Below are 20,123 nucleotides of genomic sequence, written 5' to 3' on the forward strand. Positions count from 1 at the left end.
CTGAAGCAGCAGGAGTCTACGAGGCAGCCCCAGTCTCTGTCCAGCTCCTGACCCATGACCCCCTTGCCCCAACCTCCAGACACCTGGACATCTCCCGAGACCGCCTCTCCAGCTACTACAAGTTCAAGCTGACTCGCAAGGTGCTGAGCCTCTTCGTGCAGAAGCTGGGGAACCTGATGTCCTTGGACATCTCCGGCCACATGATCCTGGAGAACTGCAGCATCTCCAAGATGGATGAGGAAGCAGGACAGACCAGGTGGGGCCCCACCTGCCCTGTTTGCGAGCGGGTGTCATCCAACAAGCGTTGACCAGGCGCCCTGTGCCAACCGCTATGCTAATGAGGAAGAAACAAATCGGGCCCTCTCGTGTGGGTATGAGCTAGTCAGACAGGCAGGTCATCACTGGGGCTGTGGTAGGGGCAACACGGGGCTCGGGAGTGGCCCCGAGGATCAGAAGGAAGGAGGAGGAGGCATGGCATCCAGGCTGTGCCGAAAGCTCACTCTTGGGTTTGCCGGAAGAAGACGTTTACCACGGCGCTCTGGCAGAGGGAACAGCATGTGCAAAGGCTGGAGTCGTGAGCACGGGGAGTGACTGGAGGTTACAGCGCTCAGACGGGCTGAGCCGTGTGGTGGTGTTCACGGGAGACCAGCGTACCCCCTGCTCGTTAGGTGTTACCGCTAACAGGCTGGACCCTGGGTTGGTCGGGTGAGAGAGCTGATTCAGACCTCCCTCTAGCTATCTTTGGTCTTTTTTTTTTTTTTTTTTAATATTTATTTATTTATCTGGCTGTGTTGGGTCTTAGTTGCTGCATCTGGGCATGGGGGATCTTAGTTCCCCAACCAGTGATCGAACCCATCTGCCCTGCACTGCAAGGCAGATTCTTAACCACTGGATCACTAGGGAAGTCCCTGGTGTTTTATTTTTAATTGGAGTATAATTGTTTTACACTGTTGGGTTAGTTTCTGCTATACAACAAAGTGAATCGGCTATATGTATACATATGTCCCCTCCCTGTTACTGTCGTTGGTCTTAACCCTCCCCCCAACCTGGACTGGAGTGGAGTCTGGTTGACGGGCATGTCCATTCATGGCTGTTGAGGGAACCTAAAGGTGACACGCCCTCCCTGGAACGGCAGGCAGGATTGGCTGCAACAGTTATCTCCCATCCCACATGTTCTCTACAATGTGACCTTGTCACCCTCCCATCAAGAGGTGGGGTCTATGTCTGTTCCCTGACCTTTTTTTTTGACCACACCATGAGACATGTAGGATCTTAGTTCCCCGACCAGGGATCAAACCCATGCCCCCTGCAGTGGAAGCACAGAATCTTAAACACTAGACCACCAGGGAAGTCCCCTACTGCCTTTAAAATAAAAAATAGACAAGGCTAGAGGGCCTAGCAGAGGGCCCCAAGGAAATGTGCTTTGCCACCCCCAGGGAGAGGCTCTCCTCTGTGCTGAATCCAGGGCAGCCGCAGGCCCCACACACTGATTCCAGCACTCTCTCCCCTCAGCATCGAGCCTTCCAAGAGCAGCATCATGCCTTTCCGGGCCCTGAAGAGGCCACTGCAGTTCCTTGGGCTCTTCGAGACCTCCCTGTGCCGCCTGACGCACATTCCGGCCTACAAAGTGAGAGGGGGGCACGGGGAGGGGAGGACCAGGGAGGGGGTGTCCACCCTGGGGTCAGAGATGGAATTAGGATCAGGCATCCCGCCCCTCGGCCACTTCCCGGACGTCCTGAGCATGCGCCATCTCCAGGTGAGTGGTGACAAAAACGAGGAGCAGGTGCTGAACGCCATCGAGGCCTACACGGAGCACCGGCCGGAGATCACCTCGCGGGCCATCAACCTGCTTTTCGACATCGCACGCATCGAACGCTGCAACCAGCTTCTGCGGGCCCTGAAGGTCAGCACCAACCCTGGAGGGCCCTCCGAGGGGCTCCAGTTCATTCCCCACCATCCCCTCCTCAACCACCCCCCTCCTCCTTCCCAGGACACCGGCCATCCCACCCCCCCGAACCCCAACTTCATCTCTCAGCGCCTCACTTGGCCCAGCACTGACCCTGTCGCAGGACCATGGCCGACCCCAGTTTCTGCCCCCCAATGCCGACTCCTGCCCTCAGGGAGCAGGATCGGGCTGAGCTCTGCCCCAGAGGACCTGTCCAAGCCCCCGCACCCCGCCCCAGGCCGGACCCTGCACGCCTGCAGCAGGCCCGGCCAACCCCCGGCCCTGTGTCTTGGTGCAGCTGGTCATCACGGCCCTCAAGTGCCACAAGTACGACAAGAACATCCAGGTGACCGGCAGCGCCGCCCTCTTCTACCTGACCAATTCTGAGTACCGCTCAGAGCAGAGCGTCAAGCTGCGCCGGCAGGTCATCCAGGTGGTGCTGAATGGCATGGAGTCCTACCAGGAGGTGACGGTGAGCCCCCGCCCGCTGCCCACTCTGGCCCCTCGTCCTGTGTCCCGGCCTGGCCGAGCCCCACGGGTACCATGCTTGCTCTCCCCCTTTCTCTCCTGGCTCTGTCCCGCCCCACTCCCAACGCCCCCCTCCAGGGCATCCCGCCCAGACTCTGGGACAGGGCATTCAGGGCCCCCTGACCTGGCCCCACCCGACCGTCCGTCTCCCACTCCGCCCTCCCCCAGGGGCCCCGGGCCTTTGCTCCAGCTTGTTCTTAACCCTTCTTCCCAGTAATGCTCTGCTGGGGTAGGTTTTTTGTTTTTTGTTTTTTAATAGGTGCTTTTGTTATAAAAGTAATCAAATTTTTACTGGCGAAAAATTACAATTATGGGTATAAAGCGGGGGGGGGGCGGGGGGGAAGCCATAATTTCAGCACACAGAGATAGCCACCATTAACATCCTTTTGGCTTTTAGTCTGTGCATAATTATTGAGTAAACAGGACCATCCTGTGCGTCCTGTGTGTTGTAACATGGCTTTTCATTTCAACAGCATCTTGTGAATGTGAATATCTCCCATATCAACAAATGCTTAACAAAAAAATTTGAAAAGTCATGTTTCTTTTCTGGCGACAAAAAGTGAGCTCCCTAATGTTTAGAAAACAAATTTAAGTAACAGAAAATGTTTAAGACTAACTAGAAAGTGAAAGTGCCAATCCTGGGGCTCCTCCCCCCGGGCAGCTGGTTTTAACAGTTCAGCTTCCTAATTGTTGATGTCAGCACCGTGTGCAGCACCTCCCCCAGAGAGAGGCCGCCCTGGTGCTGACTCTGTTGGGGACTTGGAGGCCGTGGCCAAGCCCCATCCCCACGGAGCAGTCAGAGGGGCTCCCCCGAGTATGTGGGCTGCACTGACTGAGTCAGCCCCACAGTTGAACATTTTAGGTTGCTTTTCACGTTTTGCTATTTCTTTTTTTTTTTATCGAACGTGCCAGCTCTTAGTTGTGATTAAGTGGGATCTTATTTGCAGTATGCGGGATTTAGTTCCCTGACCAGGGATTGAACCCAGGTCCCCTGTATTGTGAACTCCGAGTCTTACCCACTGGACCACCAGGGAAGTCCCCATGTTTTGCTCTTTCAAATCAGGCTTTGCTGAATACATGTAAGCCATGCTTGTTATGAGATTTGTCTAAAAGGAGAACTGCTGGAGTGGTGGGTCTGTGTATTTTTAAAGCATTTGGTATATATTCTTGCATTGTCCTCCAGAAAGGCTCTGGTGGGGATGCAACCTCTGCAGGAGTGAGGAGGCCCCTTTTCCCACTGACGCCCAACTCCAGACTTGAGAGCAACTTTTTCCTTTGTTGAGATAGATTTTATCATCAGGTAAAAGGGTTTGTTTTTTTTTCCCCCTTGGCCATGCTATGCAGCATGTGGAATCTAAGTTCCTCAACCAGGGACTGAACCTGTGTCCTCTGCGTTGAAAGCACAGATTAATCACTGGATCACCAAGGAGGTCCCAGGGGTGTCTTTTTTTTTTTTTTTTTTTTAAAGAATGCTAGTTGAAGACTTGCAAATTAATAAACTCATTCAAAGAAATAGAAATTAATAAAAACCACTTTTTGACTGGGGAAATTGATGATACCCATTGACGAAGGCCAGGGGAAGAACACGTTCCCGTTTTCCACTGGTGAGGTATGAATCAGACAGCCTCTTCATGGGGCAATTGGCAGAACCTGCCAAAACTGTAAGTGCACTGACCTTTTGGCCTAGGTATTCCACAGTTAAGAGATGTTCATAAAGGAAAAATATATATACATTCTCCCTTTTTGATACATAGAAGTCAGAGGAAACCAAAAGCTTTCAACAATAGGGGCCTGGCCCTGCAAAGTAGTGTAAGATCCACTGACATTATGGGATATGAGGGTAAATCTGTACATCCTAACATGGAAACATGGATGACCCTGTGGGTGGACAAGTGAAGAGACGTTCTGGACCAATGTGGATAAAACCTCTTTTGCTCTTCCCCTCCCCATATTTGTATTTTCATGGTAGAGAAATCTTGATGGTTGTGCATCAAACTTTTAATAGGGATTACTTCTGAAGAATAAAGGGACTTTGACTTTCTGCTCAGATAATGTTATTTGAATGTTTCACAGTAAGTCTTGCTTCTATAATTTAAAATAATTTTTTCCCCAAATTACAAAATGTGTGTATATTATGGGGGGAAGGACAGAGTTAACAAGGGTTTGGCAGTGTTAGTCACTCAGTCTTGTCTGACTCTTTGCAACCCTGTGGACTAGAGCCCACCAGGCTCCTCGGTCCATGGAATTCTCCAGGCAAGAATACTGGAGTGGGTGGCCATTCCCTTCTCCAGGGGATCTTCCCGACCCAGGGATCAAGCCCGGGTTGGTAATATTCTCTAAATTCTCTAAAATATTCACGTAAAAGTGATGAAGTGTGGTGAACTTCCAATATCTAATGAGAAAGGATGGAGGGAAGTTAAATTATGAGGAAAATGTGCCGAGAATACTATGAAATAAAAAAATAACCCACAGATAACACAAAAAGAAATCGAGGGCGTGAAGCAAGTGGAACTTTCCTGTGCCGCTGGGGGGAGTGTAGACTGGTACAGGACGGTGAGAACATTCTGGAGGTACCTGGTGAAGCCGAAGACATGCACAGCTTGTCACCCAGATGCTCCACCCCACTCGTGGGCGGCCCTGGAAGAGCCCATACACATGGCTGCCTTGAAGAAACCAAACACCGAAGCCTACCCAAATGTCCACCAGCAGTGGGCTGGATGAATCAATTGGAATTCTACACTGCAAATTAAAAAAAGATAAATGCATCTCAGCTACTAATGACAACATGGTTGATCTCGCAAAGCTGCAGTGGAACATAAGCCGCCGCAAGTTGCTGGAGACTCTTTCAAATGGAAAGGCCAGGATAGGGCGGTCTCGCAGGGAGAGGGCTTACGATCAGGAAGGGACACACAGGGACTTCTTGATCAGTGTCCTTTTTCCTGACGCAGATGGTGGTTCCATGGTTGTTGAAGAGTTTGTTCGCTTAATAATTACTTGCGAAACTATACCTTGGTATTTCACGCCCTCTACTCTGTATATTATAGTTCACTTTTTTTTTTTATGTTAAAAAAAATAAACGGCCTCTTAGTCTCCTTCCAGAAAGCCTTCCTGGATTGCCACAGCTCTGGACGACCCCACACTTCTAGAGAGACTCTCAGGTCCAGCTTCCAGGGCCGCCCCTGACTGTGCTCCACTTGTCTCCTGGCCTCACCCAGGTCCAGCGGAACTGCTGCCTGACGCTCTGCAACTTCAGCATCCCGGAGGAGCTGGAGTTCCAGTACCGCCGCGTCAACGAGCTCCTGCTCAGCATCCTCAACCCCACGCGGCAGGACGAGTCGATCCAGCGCATTGCCGTGCACCTGTGCAACGCGCTGGTCTGCCAGGTGGACAATGACCACAAGGAGGCCGTGGGCAAGATGGGCTTTGTCGTGGTGCGTGCAGCAGGGGGGCTGCCCTTCCCTCCTCCCCTCCCTCTCTCTTCCAGACCCCCCTGCCAAAAGGGTGGATTTCGGATTCACATCCTAGCAGTGAACGTTGCTTCTGACCCTAGAGTTCCTCCACCTAGAACTCTCTCTCATCCTCTCCCAGCCCCTCCACTGTCCCGGGACGTCCTACTATACGAGTCACTCCTGCCTGCTCAGACCAGGCGCCCCTGTTACGTCTTTGCAGCTGGGATTAAAGAAATATCTGACGGACTAGCTGTTTAACGTCAGCCTCCTCCCTGGGTGGGAGACACCGTGCTACATCCTTCCATCATCCTGTCCCCAGCACTTCCTAGCACAGGGCCTGGTGCACAATGGGGGAGATCATCAATATCTGCTGGAGAAAGGAAGGGAAGAATGAGGGAGGCACCTCCAGTCTCCTTTCAGTCATCGCTGGGAGGCTGAAGTCCACAGGGTGGGAGGGCTGTGCCCAAAGCCAGGCGGGTCAAGGTTGAGCCAGGCCTCCTAATGCTAAGTACCGGGTCTGTGGGTCACACTTCTTCCAACAGCCTCCCAAATAGAGAGGCAGGGATTTTTTTGTTTGTTTCTTGAAATATTTATGTACTTAATTGGCTGTGTCAGTTCCTAGCTGCGGCAGGCTCAGTGGTTGTGGTACTTGGGTTTAGTTGCCCTGCAGCATATGGGATCTTAGTTCCTCAACCAAGGATCGAACCCACGTCCCCTGCATTGGAAGGCGGATTCCCAACCACTGGGCCCCCAGGGTAGTGCCTAGAGAGGCAGATGTAGTCTCGTCAGGAAGTATTAACAGGAATGGGGTAACTGACTTCTCCCTCCATCTTGGTTCTGGGAGGACACGGTAGCTCTTGAAGCCCTGGCCCTCCCGCCACCCCCCCTCAAGTTTTCTTCTCTGCCCACAGACCATGCTGAAGCTGATTCAGAAGAAGCTGCTGGACAAGATAGTAAGTCAAGTCTTCGTAGAGCCACCCGCCCCCTCCCCTCGGCTGAGAGGAGACTGGTTCACCCTGGGGGGTGTGCGCCTCTGTCCGGGGACCCCCCCCCCCCCCGGTGCCTGCGGGCCCCTCCCGGCGCACCTGTGCTGAGCCCTCTCCCCGCCTCAGTGTGACCAGGTGATGGAGTTCTCCTGGAGCGCCCTGTGGAACATCACGGACGAGACGCCCGACAACTGCGAGATGTTCCTCAACTTCAACGGCATGAAGCTCTTCCTGGACTGCCTGAAGGTAGCGCCTCTCCAGCAGCAGCCAGACCCCCACTCGGCCTCTTCTCTGACCCCAGGTCCCCCAGCCACCCTCTCCCTGTGGTTCCCGTGGAAGGGCAGTGGGGTCCACTCAGACCCACCAGCCCAGGATGTGCTGTGGAGGTCTTCCCTGGCCCAGACGGCCTGGCTGGGCCTCTCTTAGAGCCCTCCCTCCAAGGGAATTCCCAGGTGGCGCTAGTGGTAAAGAACCCGCCTGCCAAAGTAGAAGACAGAAGAAATGGGTTTGGTCCTTGGGTTGCGAGGATCCCCCGGAGGAGGAAATGGCAACCCACTCCAGTATTCTTGCCTGGAGAATTCCACGGACAGAGGAGCCTGGCGGGCTGCAGTCCGTGGGGTTGCAGAGTCGGACAGGACTGAAGTGACTTAACACACAACACACACTCCAAGGAAAAACCCAGACCGGAGCTTCTCGGCGTGGTCGTTCAAACTGCCCAGGTCTGACCACAATCCATTGGTGTGTCTACTGGACAGAATCATGTCCAGTAGGATGGCCTGTTCATCCTAAAACTCATTCTTTATTTTCTTGCTGTAGTTTCCAAAAGGATTCCCTAAAGCTTAATATTTTGAGTTTTGGTAAATAGAATCATGTTTGTCCCATTCACAATTTTATAGGTCAGGTCTGCACACTCAGCCTTTGAGTTTGTGGCATGGAGCCCTACCATTTTAACCCCCTGTAGTGGGTTCCCAGCAGTGTCCTAGGTGTACTGGGAGGTAGGAGGGCAGCAAATTGCACTCTGTCTTTGTCCAGTAGAAATGGCCGGACAGATGCTCGTAAAGCTTCCAGTTACCAGCATCAGACACAAATCAGGTACTCACTCCTGTGAGTGAGTTACCAGCATCGGACACAAAACAGGTACTCACTCCAGTGAGTGAGTTACCAGCATCGAACACGAATCAGGTACTCACTGCTCTAACCCCAACGGCTCTTATCTTGCCAGGAGTTCCCGGAGAAGCAGGAGCTGCATCGGAATATGCTGGGACTGTTGGGGAACGTGGCAGAGGTGAAGGAGCTACGGCCCCAGCTAATGACTTCCCAGTTCATCAGTGTCTTCAGGTTGGTACTTTTCGCCTTTCTCTTTTCATCTTGGCTGCCAGGATGCTCAGAGCTCTAGTCACTGCTCAATTGTAACAACTGCTATCAGCCTAGTTTTCTGTTAGGAATGTCACCTTCACTCTATTTTGCAGTTTCTTATCCTTTCAGCCCTCCATAAATGGTCCCCTTGTAGCAATATCTTATCTTAAATGACCTCAGAGTCCCTTTAGAAGTCATCTAGGGGAGGCTTCCCTAGCAGTCCAGTGGTTAAAACTCCATGCTTCCAATGCAGGGGGTCAGGGTTCAATCCCTGGTTCAGGGAATTAAGATACTGCATGCCACACAGCATGGCCAAAAAGAAATTTTTTTTAATGAAAAAGAAGTCATGGGAAATTCCCTGGCGGTTGAGTGGTTAAGACTCAGCACTTTCAGTCTCAAGGGCCCGGGTTCAAGTCCTGGCCAGGGAACTAAGATCCCACTAGGTGTGCAGCACAGCCAAAAAAAAAAAACTGCCATCTGGGTGTGGATTATAAGTGATAAAGAAATCAGTAGTCCCTCTGGCATCTAATCTGAGTTGGAGTCCGGCAGCCGGTATCTGAAGTGGGCCTTGGGGATCTGGACTCCATTTTTCTTCCTTCTTGGCAGCAACCTGCTGGAGAGCAAGGCAGATGGAATTGAGGTTTCCTACAACGCCTGCGGCGTCCTCTCCCACATCATGTTTGATGGGCCCGAGGCCTGGGGCATCTGTGAACCCCAGCGGGAGGAGGTGGAGGAGCGCATGTGGGCAGCCATCCAGAGCTGGGACATCAACTCACGGAGAAACATCAATTACAGGTGCGGGGGCTGTGGATGTGGGGTCAGTGCTGGGACAGGCCGCTCCTCCCTAACGAGGCCTGGTCAGCGCTGCTTGCCCTTCTAGTCCTGAGTTGGGTCTTTCTAACTGAGGTGTGGTCCATGGCGAGTGCACATGTGGTCCATGAGGTGTGCGCATAAGGCGCATACCTCACCTCTTCAGCTTGGTGCCTTTTTCCTCACATCAACACCTGTGTATGCTAAGCCTGCCATTCACAGATGTTCAATCCATGTTCAGCTGTGGGAGAGGAAAAAAAAAAAAGGAGAAAATACATAAACAACAGGAAACAAACAGAAACCATTCATTCCTGAAAAGAGCATCCCCCTAACATTCCAGCCTCTCTCCTTCCACCAGTTTTCTGTGCACGGATTTAACCACCTCCATCCAGCAGGCATCAAGTCTGACTATCACGTGATTGAATTTCCAGTCACAGCTATGGGTCTCCTCCCCTGTTGTATAATTGAGTCACTTTCTATGTGCGCCTGGGCCGTGGTGTAGTGATTAACACTGAAGCTGAAAACCCATGTTGGGAGGAACAGGCTTGTGCTCGTGGCTTTGCCCATGCTCCAGTTACCATCCGTTCAGAGGAGAGAGGAAGTGGAATCAACGGCCTGGGGAGAGGGTTGGCGGGGGGCGGGCGGCGGAGGGGGGGAGGGCGTCGCACATACATCTTGCAAGCTTTTTGACCGTGACTCCAGATGGCCGTGATGGGAAGTGCAGTCACAGTATCTTCTCCTTCCCAGAATCCTCTGCCCCTACGGCCCAGGCGGGGGCTCTCCTCCCTGCCGCCGTCCCCTGTCTCTGCACCACCTGATCTGTGTTCCTCTTCCTTCCCTCATGCTCATGACCTCTCTCACAAGGGAGCTGTCTCTGTGGAGCCTGAAGCAGGTTGAAGGACCATATATCCACCCCCCACCGTGTCCCCTCCATCCTGCTGATTGTTGGTCCATGAGACCCTTCAATGAGGAGGAACCCCCAGTGCACCCCGCCAATGCCCAGCATCAAAAATAACCTTGTTTTTTCTTCCTGCAGGTCATTTGAGCCAATTCTTCGCCTCCTTCCCCAGGGCATCTCACCAGTCAGCCAGCACTGGGCCACCTGGGCCCTCTACAACCTGGTGTCTGTCTACCGTGAGTACCCGCTCGCCCCTTGTTCCCTCATCGGTGTTGATCCGGGTGGGAGCGCTGTGAGAGCTGGTGTCGGTGTCTGCACCCCCATCCCCTCTGCTTTCTGGCATCAGTGGGACACAGCAGCATAGCTAGCTCCTGCCTCATCGGCAGAAGTAGGCCTGGCAGATGAGCCGGCCCATCCAGAGACCCCACACACGCAGCTTTCTTAATATTTCCTGCTTCAGATGAGTGAATAGTCAGATATCTCCATGCTGTGACTTCCCTGGCAGTCCAGTGGTTAAGACTCTGTGCTTCCACTGCAGGGGGCATGAGTTCGATCCTTGCTCGGGAAACTGAGATTCTGCCTGCTATACCACGCAACCAAAAAAATAAGAAATAAAAATCTCTGTGCCTTCTGTAAGGCAGGGTAAGACCAGCCCAAACCAGAACTAACCCCTGAGGAACCAGACATCCAAGAGGACAGGAGAGAACTTGAAAACAACTCTCACTTATTTTCTCCGAGAGAGTCCCACCCTCCCTGAGAAGAGCCTGAACTGAGTCTCTGCTCAGTGCCTTTTGGGGAGAGGAGGAGGAGGGTGCAGCACTAAGAGGCTCTGATGGCAGACCAGGCTCGCCCCCTAGTTCTCTGCTTTGCTAGCTGTGTGATCTCGGGCAGGCAATTTAACCTCTCTGGGGCTTGTAAAATGGGGGTAATGATGCCTACTTCATAAGGTTGGTGGGCAAAGAGAACCAGGGGAAAGTGTTGAGCCCTGGAGCCCGGATCCTGCTCTGTTAACTGGCAGGAGAGGGGACGAGGATGCAGGCCCTCCACAGAATTAGGTGGAAGTTGAAGGGTGTGGACTTGAGACTTTGATGTGTCCAGACCAACTTGTTTGCTCCTGCGTATATGTGTTTATCCATGGACAGCTTGCTTGGGGTGAACATTTTGGAGGTGTAAAGAGAAGGGTTGGCTTGCAAGGCATGGAACAAGGACTTTTTTTTTAAGCAAAGGCAGATATGTTGTTATTTGGAAGATTCCAAAAGCATTTATGACAGCAGCAGTCATGTACCTTACCAGGTGACAGGCAGCTAGATGGATGCTCATGGGGGAGATGAACAAACAGCTTTCCATTTTAATAAACATTTATAAACAAACCAGAAAAAAAGAAAAAGAGGGCAGGCCCTGGGGGAAGACTGCCTGTGCTACTTTGAGCAGGTTTCTCAACCTCTCTGGGCCTCATTTTCCTCATATTTAAGATGGGCTGCTAATAGTACTTAGCTCATAGGATTGCTGTGAAATAAGACATGTAAGGTGCCGAGAAGAGCACTTGGCACACACCAGCTCAGCCAATTTTTTTTATTCCTTGAGGTTAGTCTTACTAAAAAGTAGCACCTTACCTCAGAGAGGCAGCGTGGCAGCTGGGAAGAGCTCTGAGCCAGGACTCTCTCAGACAGGGCCCTCGAGTGACTTCGAGTGGGTTCCTTCATTTCTCTGCACCTCAGCTCTTTCATCATTAAATGGAGATGATAATAGCTCCAGTATACTGTACTATACCGTACAGCTGCTAGAAGGCCACTGAAATGCCCGTGTTCTCTCTGGAGTGTCTATATAGCCCTGGATCCCGAGCCCTAGAATGTTCTTCGTGGGAGTGAACCATGAAGCCCCGCAGTGGGCAGGCCTGGTGGTTTCCTCCCGGTTGGTCCCAGAATCACCTGGAGATATTTTGTTAAAAGTACAAATTAAAAAAAAAAAAAAAGTACAAATAAATACAGGTTCCTGGATCTGTTGAATCAAGACACCCTGGGGGCGGTGCTTAGGAAGCTCTTGTTTTTACAAACACTTCTCAGAGACTAGAAGGGGCTGGACTGGGTGACATTTGGGGGAAATGCCACCATGTAGCAAAGGGAAGAGCCTTTCCCAAGGGGTTCACCCCTCACTTCCCCCAGGTGGCCTCAGGAACTTGGCCTTGGGGCTGGGCCAACATGGCTCCTGCAGCCTTGCCCTCACTCAGGCCCAAGGCTTCATCCCCCTTTCTGGGAGGGCCGTCCTCAGAGCAGGGGAAGGTTTCGGGGCCACAGGCTGGTAGAAGTCCCACCCTGGTCACGTGCTCTCTGCCCTTACCTGCCCACAGCGGACAAGTACTGCCCTCTACTGATCAAAGAAGGCGGGATGCCCCTCCTGAAGGACATGATCAAGATGGCGACCGCGCGGCAGGAGACCAAGGAAATGGCCCGGTGAGCGACTGGCAGTGTTTCTGCCTGGAGCCTAGACTGGGGGAGCCAAGGACACACAGCCGGGCCCTCTCGTGGTTGGGAATGGCTGATGTTCCCACGGGCAACCCAGAGCTGAGAGTGGAGGTGGACAGCATACTGATGTCCAGCTGGGGCCTCCCTGAGTGTCGTGATGGCCACTGCGTGGTCAGGAACTAGATGGTCCAGCTCTGAGCAGAGCATCCTTGCCCTCATTTGTAAGTTTTGTTTTACTTTATTCCCAGCAAATCCCGTCCTCTCATCCCTGGGCATTAGCAAGTCAGAACAGAATTTGTCCTTCTTTTTGGCCAAAGACACTCCAACTAAAGAAAGGACACAGTGTGGTAAAATACATTCTAAGATTGGGCAGAATGCATGAGTTTCTGAACGTGGAGGTCCTGGACACAGGCCTTCCGCTGCTCTGTGGTTTTCACTTCCAGGTCTAAAATATCATCTCCTGGAATCTCACACCCATCAGTGCACAAGAAAGACCCTTAGGGACGCTGCGTGTCACGATCATCAGTAGCAACCATGCTTCCTCCAGGATCCGTTTCTAGAAGGGGACGTAGTTAAGTTTACCCGGGTTCTAAAGACAGTGTAGAATAGAAAGTGTCCTGGTGGGGTGGAGGGGGCGGGGGGGGCCCTTGGAGTTCAGAGTCTCCCCAAAGAAGGACTCACTGGCTGTTTCTGCAGTTATTTTTGGCAAAAGGCACTGCTTTAAACATTTAATTGACAGATTTGTCTGAGTTTGAGAATGGTAAAATGAGTGGTTCTCCAACTTAATCTCCCCAAAGGATCACCTAAAAAGATTGTTAAAAATGTACAGGCCCTACCCTAGATTTTCTTTTCCAGTGGGTCTGGGCAGTGGGCCTGTTGACAATATGCATTGTCAACAGAGCTTCCAGGAGATTTGAGAAGCACTGGCTAAGACTGACCCATAACCTACCCCAATCACTTTGAAATCTCTGTAGGACCTAGCTGTGTACCTGAGCTGGCCAGCCTGAGGGCAGGGTGCTTAGGAGAAGTCCACAAGTCCTGTCCCACCCAGGCATCCCTTAACTCCTAAAAGGCAGTGTGCACCTCTTTGGCACAAAGAGGCTGCAGTGAACACCACTCCCACCACCAGCCCAGAGGCTTAGTGTGAATGGGAAGGCTCTCCAGGGTCCAGGATGACACCTGACAGCAGTTCCCAAGGGCCAGAGAGAGTGGGAGGGAGACTGTCCGCTGAGGATGAGGGGTGGTTCCCAGCGCTGCGCTGGGACCCGCCCCTCAGGGTGTGGAGCCCCTGTCCGTGGGCAGGCACAGCTGCCCTACCCAGACCTGCCCAGATCCTGCTGGGTCAGGATCTCTGGGGGAACCTCATGTGCAACGAGTTTGGGGACCACCAGTAGACTCAGGGGAAGAAAAAGGCCTGGGTGGACAAGAAAAAGTGACGGATGATGTTGCTGAAAAAGATCAGAAGGTTTTGGGGGTCAGGCCTCAGCTGATTCAGGGAAGCCCCTAACCACAGATACCCTGGTGCTGAGACATGGGAAGGGGAGGCCTGGGGAGGACAGGGGGCTGAAGGTATTCATGGCCACAAGTACCATTTCCTGGGGACCCTGCACACGCCAGCCACTCTGCCAGCCACTTGGCACATGTCATCTCATTCAGTGTCAGCATGATGGTTAACATTTGCCAACAAATCCAGCAGCCTGATCAGCTGGGAGGGGCTGAGCCCACCCCAGTGCAAGCCCACCCTCCAATCCTCTTTCCCCCATTGTCTCCAGCAAGGTTATTGAGCACTGCAGTAACTTTAAAGAGGAGAACATGGACACGTCCAGATAAGGCCTCCGCCTCCACGGCCCGCCACTGCTCTGGACCACGAGGCCGGGAGGAAGCGCGCTCAAGCCGCCCAGCTGGCAGATCCCCACGCCCCGGGGAGCCTCCCACTGGACGAAGGGACACAGGGGAACTTTTGCACAACCGACGCTTTTCCTTAACATTAGTGAGATATATATATTATATATATATATATATATATATTATTTTTTTTTTTGGTTAGGAAGTGTGAAGTTTTGTGTGTATGATTTCTGTACAAAAACAAAAGAAATAACCCCCTGAGTCCTTGCAGCTTCCCTGGCCATCCTCAAGCCCCTACTTTCAAAGCCTTCATCGCTGCCACACTCACTCCCACCCCTGCCAGACTAAATGCCTCTAACAGTGTGAGTGTCTGGCCCGTGCCCTGTAATCTCCGACGCTGGCCTCACTTCCTGTTCGGAGAGGCAGTGGGGCCCCCAAGAGCCCACTCCAGCCTCCTAACCCGCCCACTGAAGCCCGAGAACGCCATCTAGGTTTCTTGGTGCAGCTGATGGGGTTTGGGGATTAAAAACTAACCCCACTGGGTTTCCCCAATGCCTTGGTGCTCCCGGCTGTGGGCCTCTGGGGTGAGGAAGTGAGCCGTACCTGCCTCGGTCCAGGCAGTCCCAGCCCCAGAGGGCCCTCAAGGCGCCCAGTGGCTCTGCTGCCCTCTGGCCAGGCCTGCCTGAGGCCACGCTGCTATGGAGGCTGCGTCCTAGTCTCCCACCAGGCCCCAGGCTGTGGAAGGCCCCAGCCCAGGGCTGGTCAGAACCCGGGCAGACTCCGCTGCCCCTTCCGCCAAACATACCCGGAACCTGCGCACCCCACCACCTGCTTCCCACCCTGGAAGCCAGCACCTCCCGGGGCCAGGGTGGTTCTCTCACTCCTCATCCCTCATCAGCCTGCAGCCCCCACGGTGCCCAGGCACCCCACCAGCAGAACTGAGCCTGCCTCACCTACCCCTGCCTGCCCCATGGCCCAGAGGAGCCCACACCTCTTCCGCGGGCAGGGGGGGAATCCCCAAGCCAGCCTTCCCTGGCGGCCACAGGCAGACACCTCCAGACCAGCATCCTCCCCCTCCCGCCTTGCCCCCAGGCTTCCCCTTGGAAACCTCCTCGCTGGGTTTCAGAGAAGTGTGTGAGACACACAGATGTATCTCAAAAACACCTTGTGGTCCTCCCTTGACGTCACTCCGAGTTGCTTCTCACAGCACAGACAGCAGGGAGGAGGCCCCGTCTGGAACAAGGGACTGGGAAGCAGAGCTGACTGCAGGCGGCCTTTAGAGGGTGGCTTCTCGTCCCTCCTTCGCTGGGCCTGTGCTTCCGATTCTCCTGGCGTTCCTGCCTCCAGACAGAACAGGCAGGATGAGCAGCCCAGGGGAGAGGCACCCGGCCTTCTTCCTCTGGGGTCTTCCCCTACACCCCAGCCCTGGGAAAGGCCAGCTGCCCTGTGGCCCCTCTGCTCAGCACACGGCCCCATCTGCCCCCCCTTCCATGCTCACGTGGCCTGCGCCAGACCCCAGGCAGAGCTCACATCGCATCGCTTTACCAGCCGGGGCCCGGGTAAATGTCTGTACTTTGGGATGTCACAGAAATACATTTTTGTGCAAAGTGGAAAAGAGCAGAGTGTCTTTTTTTTGTGGAAGGGATGGGGCCATGGAGAGGGGGCCTGGGCCGGCTTGGGTGGTGGGCCTGGAGTGCGAGAGCAGTGACGGGAGGGTGCATTGGGTCAGTCTGTGGGCCCGGCCCAAGGGGACAGGCGGCAGTTTGGTCAGCTGAGTCGCTCAGTCATGTCCGACTCTTTGCGACCCCGTGGACCGCAGCACGCCAGGCCTCCCTGTCCATCACCAACTCCCGGAGTTTACTCAAACTCATATCCATTGAGTTGGTGATGCCATCCAACCATCTCATCCTCTGTCGTCCCCTTCTCCTCCTGCCTTCAATCTTTCCCAGCATCAGGGTCTTTGCCAATGAGTCCGTTCTTTGCATAAGGCAGCCAAAGTACTGGAGTTTCGGCTTCAGCATCAGTCCTTCCAATGAATATTCAGGACTGATTTCCTTTAGGATGGACTGGTTGGATCTCCTTGCAGTCCGAGGGGCTCTCAAGAGTCTTCTCCCAACACCGCAGTTCAAAAGCATCCATTCTTCGGCAGTAGCAGATGGGGCTGGAACACCTGCTTTTCCTCTGCAGTCTCTCCAGACCCCTGTGCCCAGACACTGAGGATCTGGCTGGCCACAGACCAACAGGGTCCCTGCCTGCAACTGTCTGATGGTAGAGACAAATGTTAAATACGAGATGACGACGGTGTGTGAGGAGCGGGCAGAAGGGAACACTCAGAGCAGGCCCCTCAGGCGGGCCAGCAGGACTGCAGGCAAGGACAGTGTCCCGGTGCGGGCAGGGGAGGCTTCTCACAAGGGAGACCTTCGAGCTGAATCCAGCAAGAAGACAAGGCTGCCAGGCCTGGCTGTAGAGGGCCAGGGAAAGGAGGGTCCTAGACAGAGGGCCTCTGCCAGGGGAAGGGCCTTTCAGGGAGAACCGTGAAGTGGCCCCCGTGGCTGCCGCAGAGGGAAGGATCAGGGGCGCCGGGGCCAAATTGTGAGGTGACTGGGCTTTGCCCAGCAGAGTCCGCGTTTACACCAGCTGTTTGTCCCAGAGTAACTCTCAGCAGTGCTCTCCATGCCCCCGAGGTAGTACTGAGGCCGCACCCAACGGTGGAGAGCTCTTCCCCAAGAACAGTCAGGCGCTGGTCCCAGATCAGGTGGACCTTTTCCCACACGTGCCAGCGCCCAGTGAGAGATTCTCTGCTAGACCAGACTGGAGCCAGCTCCATGCCCTCTTTTCCACCAGGCCTCAGCCTCGGCCTATGAAAACTACAAACTCTTCAGCTCCAGGGATTTCATCCACTCCCTTCTCTGACTTCACACGTAGCGTTTCTAAGAGCCCTGGGTCACACTTGGAAGATGACGCTACCCAACACCCCCACTTAAAGCGCCTGCCTGAGAAACCTCCAGGCTGCCAAAAGAATTTACTGTTTGGGTCTTCTCCTGTGATTCGCTGGTAAAGAATCCACCCGCCAATGCAGGAGACACAGGATTGATCCCTGATCCAGGAAGATCCCACGTGCCACGGAGCAACTAAGCCCACACAACTACTGAGCCTGTGCTCTAGGTCCCAGGAGCTGAGGCTATTGGGCCTATGTGCTGAAGTCCACGCTCCAGAGCCTGTGCTCTGCAACAAGAGAAGCCACTGCAACTAGAGAGAATAGCCTCCGCTTACCACAACTAGAGAAAAGTCCATGCAGCAACCAAGACCCAGCATAGCCAAATATTAAAAAAATAAAATTATATTAAAAAAAAAGAATTTGCTGTTTAACACCTGAATAGCCTTTCTTAGAGCATTTACTAAAAACAGCTCAAAGTTGTGAATGCTTCCTCTGTCCCTCTCAGGTGTATCTGTACCTCCTATAACTCAGCAGCATCTTTCTCAAGGACCTGGAAGCCATCCCTTTAAAATGTAATCATCAGAAAGGATCAGGCCTCTGTCTCCCAGTCTCCGAGGGAGGACAGCAGCCTAACTTCAGTTGCTGCCAGCTAGCAGACACAGTTGGCTTAATGAGCATTTACCCTAACCCGCTCTTTGCAAGTCTTCACTTCCCTGAGTCTCATCAAGCCCCTGCCCTTCCCCATCTCTACTCCCTCATTCTCCCTTTAAAATACCCAATCACCTCTGTACAAATCAAAGTTACATTCAGTTCTTGTTGGATCCTGTTCCCTACCGCAGTAGTATATTACTGAGTAAAATCTGTCCTTACAACTTTAACTAATGTTCAACCTTATTTTAATCTTTGACACCAGTATAGCGGCTGACTCATGGAATCCTCAGGATTCTTTCTTCTTTAAAATTTATTAAAAAACTAAATAAATAAAATTTGTTTTTGTTTGTGCTGGGTCTTCATTGCTGTTTGTGGGCTTCCTCTTTCTCACTGCAGTGAGTGGGGGCTACTCTTCGTTGCCATGTGCAGGCTTTTCACTGCGGAGCACGGCTCTGTGGCATGCAGGCTTCAGTAATTGCAACATGTGGGCTCAGTAGTTGTGGGTCTCAGGCTCTAGAGCACAGGCTCAGTAGTTATGTCTCACGGGCTCAGCTGCTTCAAGGCATGTGGGATCTTCTTGGACCGGGGATCAAACCAGTGTCCCTCTGCATTAGCAGGCAGATTCTTCAGCATTGAGCCACCAGGGAAGTCCCACAATTAGTAGAGGTCCCCACTTGGCACACTAAGCCATGCAACCATTGCAGTAATTAAGACAGAGCTACAAGTGACAGACACTCAAACACTTACCTAAGTTAGTCAAAGGTAGGAGGAATTTCATTCATTAATGCAACTGGGAATCTGGTGTTAAGATCAGCCTTAGTAACAGTTGGATCTAGGGGCTCAGACCATGTTTTTAAGACCATCTCTCCAGACTTCCCTGGTGGTCAAGTGGCTAAGATTCTGCACTACCAGTGAAGGGGGCCTGAGCTCAATCCCCTGCCAATGAAGGGGATATTGGTTTGACCCCTGGTCCGAGAAGATCCCACATGGGGTCAGGGAACTAGACCCCACATGCCGCAACTAAGAGTTCACATGCTGCAACTAAAAATGTCTTATGCTGCAACTAAAGATCCTGCATGCCACAACTAAGACCCGGCACACCCAAATAAATAAATATCTTAAAAAAAAAAAAGACTTTCTCACTCCCTATTTCAGTGCTGGTTATCTCTACATCTCTTTATAGTTGGCCTCCTCTTCCGCCAGAGTCTCTCACCACATAGCATAAAACGGGCTGCCAATTGCCATTATATCCTATTCCTCATGCTTGAGATCCAAAAGAATGCCTCTTTCTCTCTCAGCATCTATAGCATACTCTCATGGAATTATTCTGATTGACCCTTCCAAGTCACATGCCCACCACTTAGATCCAATCACTGGGAATAATGAGCTGAGGACCATGTTTGCCTTCTAGTCACATGCCCACGGTCTCTCTCCCACCACCCTATAAAGTGAGGGACATAGTTCTTCCAGATCCACACAGGATGGAGTCAGTTCTCCAACAGAAAAGGGGATGCTGAGCTGACAAAAACAACAAATGTCATAAGTCAGGAGGGCACTGTATCTGATGGAGGAAGGTGGATGTTGGTATCAGTGGGAGGAAAGGCAGGGCTGGATGGGGAAGGCCCTAGGAACACAGTAAAGGAATGTAAGCAGTGAATGACTAGGCTTTATGGTAGATTAGCCTGAAACCCTAGGTTGGGCCAGTCATTGGGTGTAGGTGCTGGTTTAGAGCTGAGGCGACAAGTCAGTCCTGTACTAGGCACTATTTCCAATATTTAGTCCTCCAACCACCTGAGGAGGGGTACTATTATCATCTCCATCATACAGACAGAAACAGAACTCCGCGTGGTTTTGTAACTTGCCCAAGCGCACACAGGTAGGAAGGGGCAGTGCTGGGATTTCCGGCTCTGACCCAGTCAGGACCCTCATAGTCAGAATCTGCTACCACGTACCACGTACCACTCTGGTCTCATCCCGTCTGCAAAATCTGAAAATGGTAAAGTTATCACCCGGAAGTCACTTTGGTTTAGTCCTGCCTCTCTTGAGTCTTCGAGCATCTCATCTCCGAACCGGGCGCAATTCTGCCACCTTGAGTCACAACACCTGGATCTTCCTGGACGCATGCGTGAGGTTGTGGCCAGGGAGCGGGTGGTGGAAATCCAGCGGGACTGGAGCGGGACTCGGACTGGAGCTCGGTTTTTGAAAGTTACCTGGATGCTGGGGGGCGGGGGGGGGGGGGGGGGGGTGGAGCTGGG

General features: G+C 52.8%; 1 protein-coding gene and 1 long non-coding RNA gene across 5 annotated transcripts in view; one reads left to right on the plus strand and one right to left on the minus strand.

The window, feature by feature from the left end:
- ZER1 (zyg-11 related cell cycle regulator) overlaps positions 1-15,896 on the plus strand; it is a 30,359-nt gene extending 14,463 nt beyond the window's left edge. For 3 of the 4 annotated variants that reach the window (XM_061154479.1, XM_061154480.1, XM_061154477.1), the window contains 12 exons: positions 80-256; positions 1,513-1,627; positions 1,757-1,903; positions 2,244-2,417; positions 5,689-5,904; positions 6,834-6,875; positions 7,035-7,154; positions 8,131-8,246; positions 8,871-9,059; positions 10,111-10,208; positions 12,320-12,422; positions 14,207-15,896. In XM_061154479.1, the coding sequence (XP_061010462.1) occupies positions 80-256; positions 1,513-1,627; positions 1,757-1,903; positions 2,244-2,417; positions 5,689-5,904; positions 6,834-6,875; positions 7,035-7,154; positions 8,131-8,246; positions 8,871-9,059; positions 10,111-10,208; positions 12,320-12,422; positions 14,207-14,264 (1,555 nt within the window). In that variant the 3' untranslated portion in view covers positions 14,265-15,896. The remainder of the gene's footprint in view (positions 1-79; positions 257-1,512; positions 1,628-1,756; positions 1,904-2,243; positions 2,418-5,688; positions 5,905-6,833; positions 6,876-7,034; positions 7,155-8,130; positions 8,247-8,870; positions 9,060-10,110; positions 10,209-12,319; positions 12,423-14,206) is intronic. The other variant, XM_061154481.1, reaches the window with a different exon arrangement.
- LOC133064420 (uncharacterized) lies at positions 8,574-20,083 on the minus strand. The gene is made up of 2 exons (XR_009694631.1): positions 19,821-20,083; positions 8,574-9,315 (listed from the first exon to the last, which is right to left on the minus strand). It is a non-coding gene; the product is annotated as an uncharacterized LOC133064420 (long non-coding RNA).
- Positions 20,084-20,123: the final 40 nt, after the last annotated feature.

Source organism: Dama dama, chromosome 11 (assembly GCF_033118175.1).
Source record: "Dama dama isolate Ldn47 chromosome 11, ASM3311817v1, whole genome shotgun sequence".
In the NCBI taxonomy this organism is placed as follows: domain Eukaryota; kingdom Metazoa; phylum Chordata; class Mammalia; order Artiodactyla; family Cervidae; genus Dama; species Dama dama.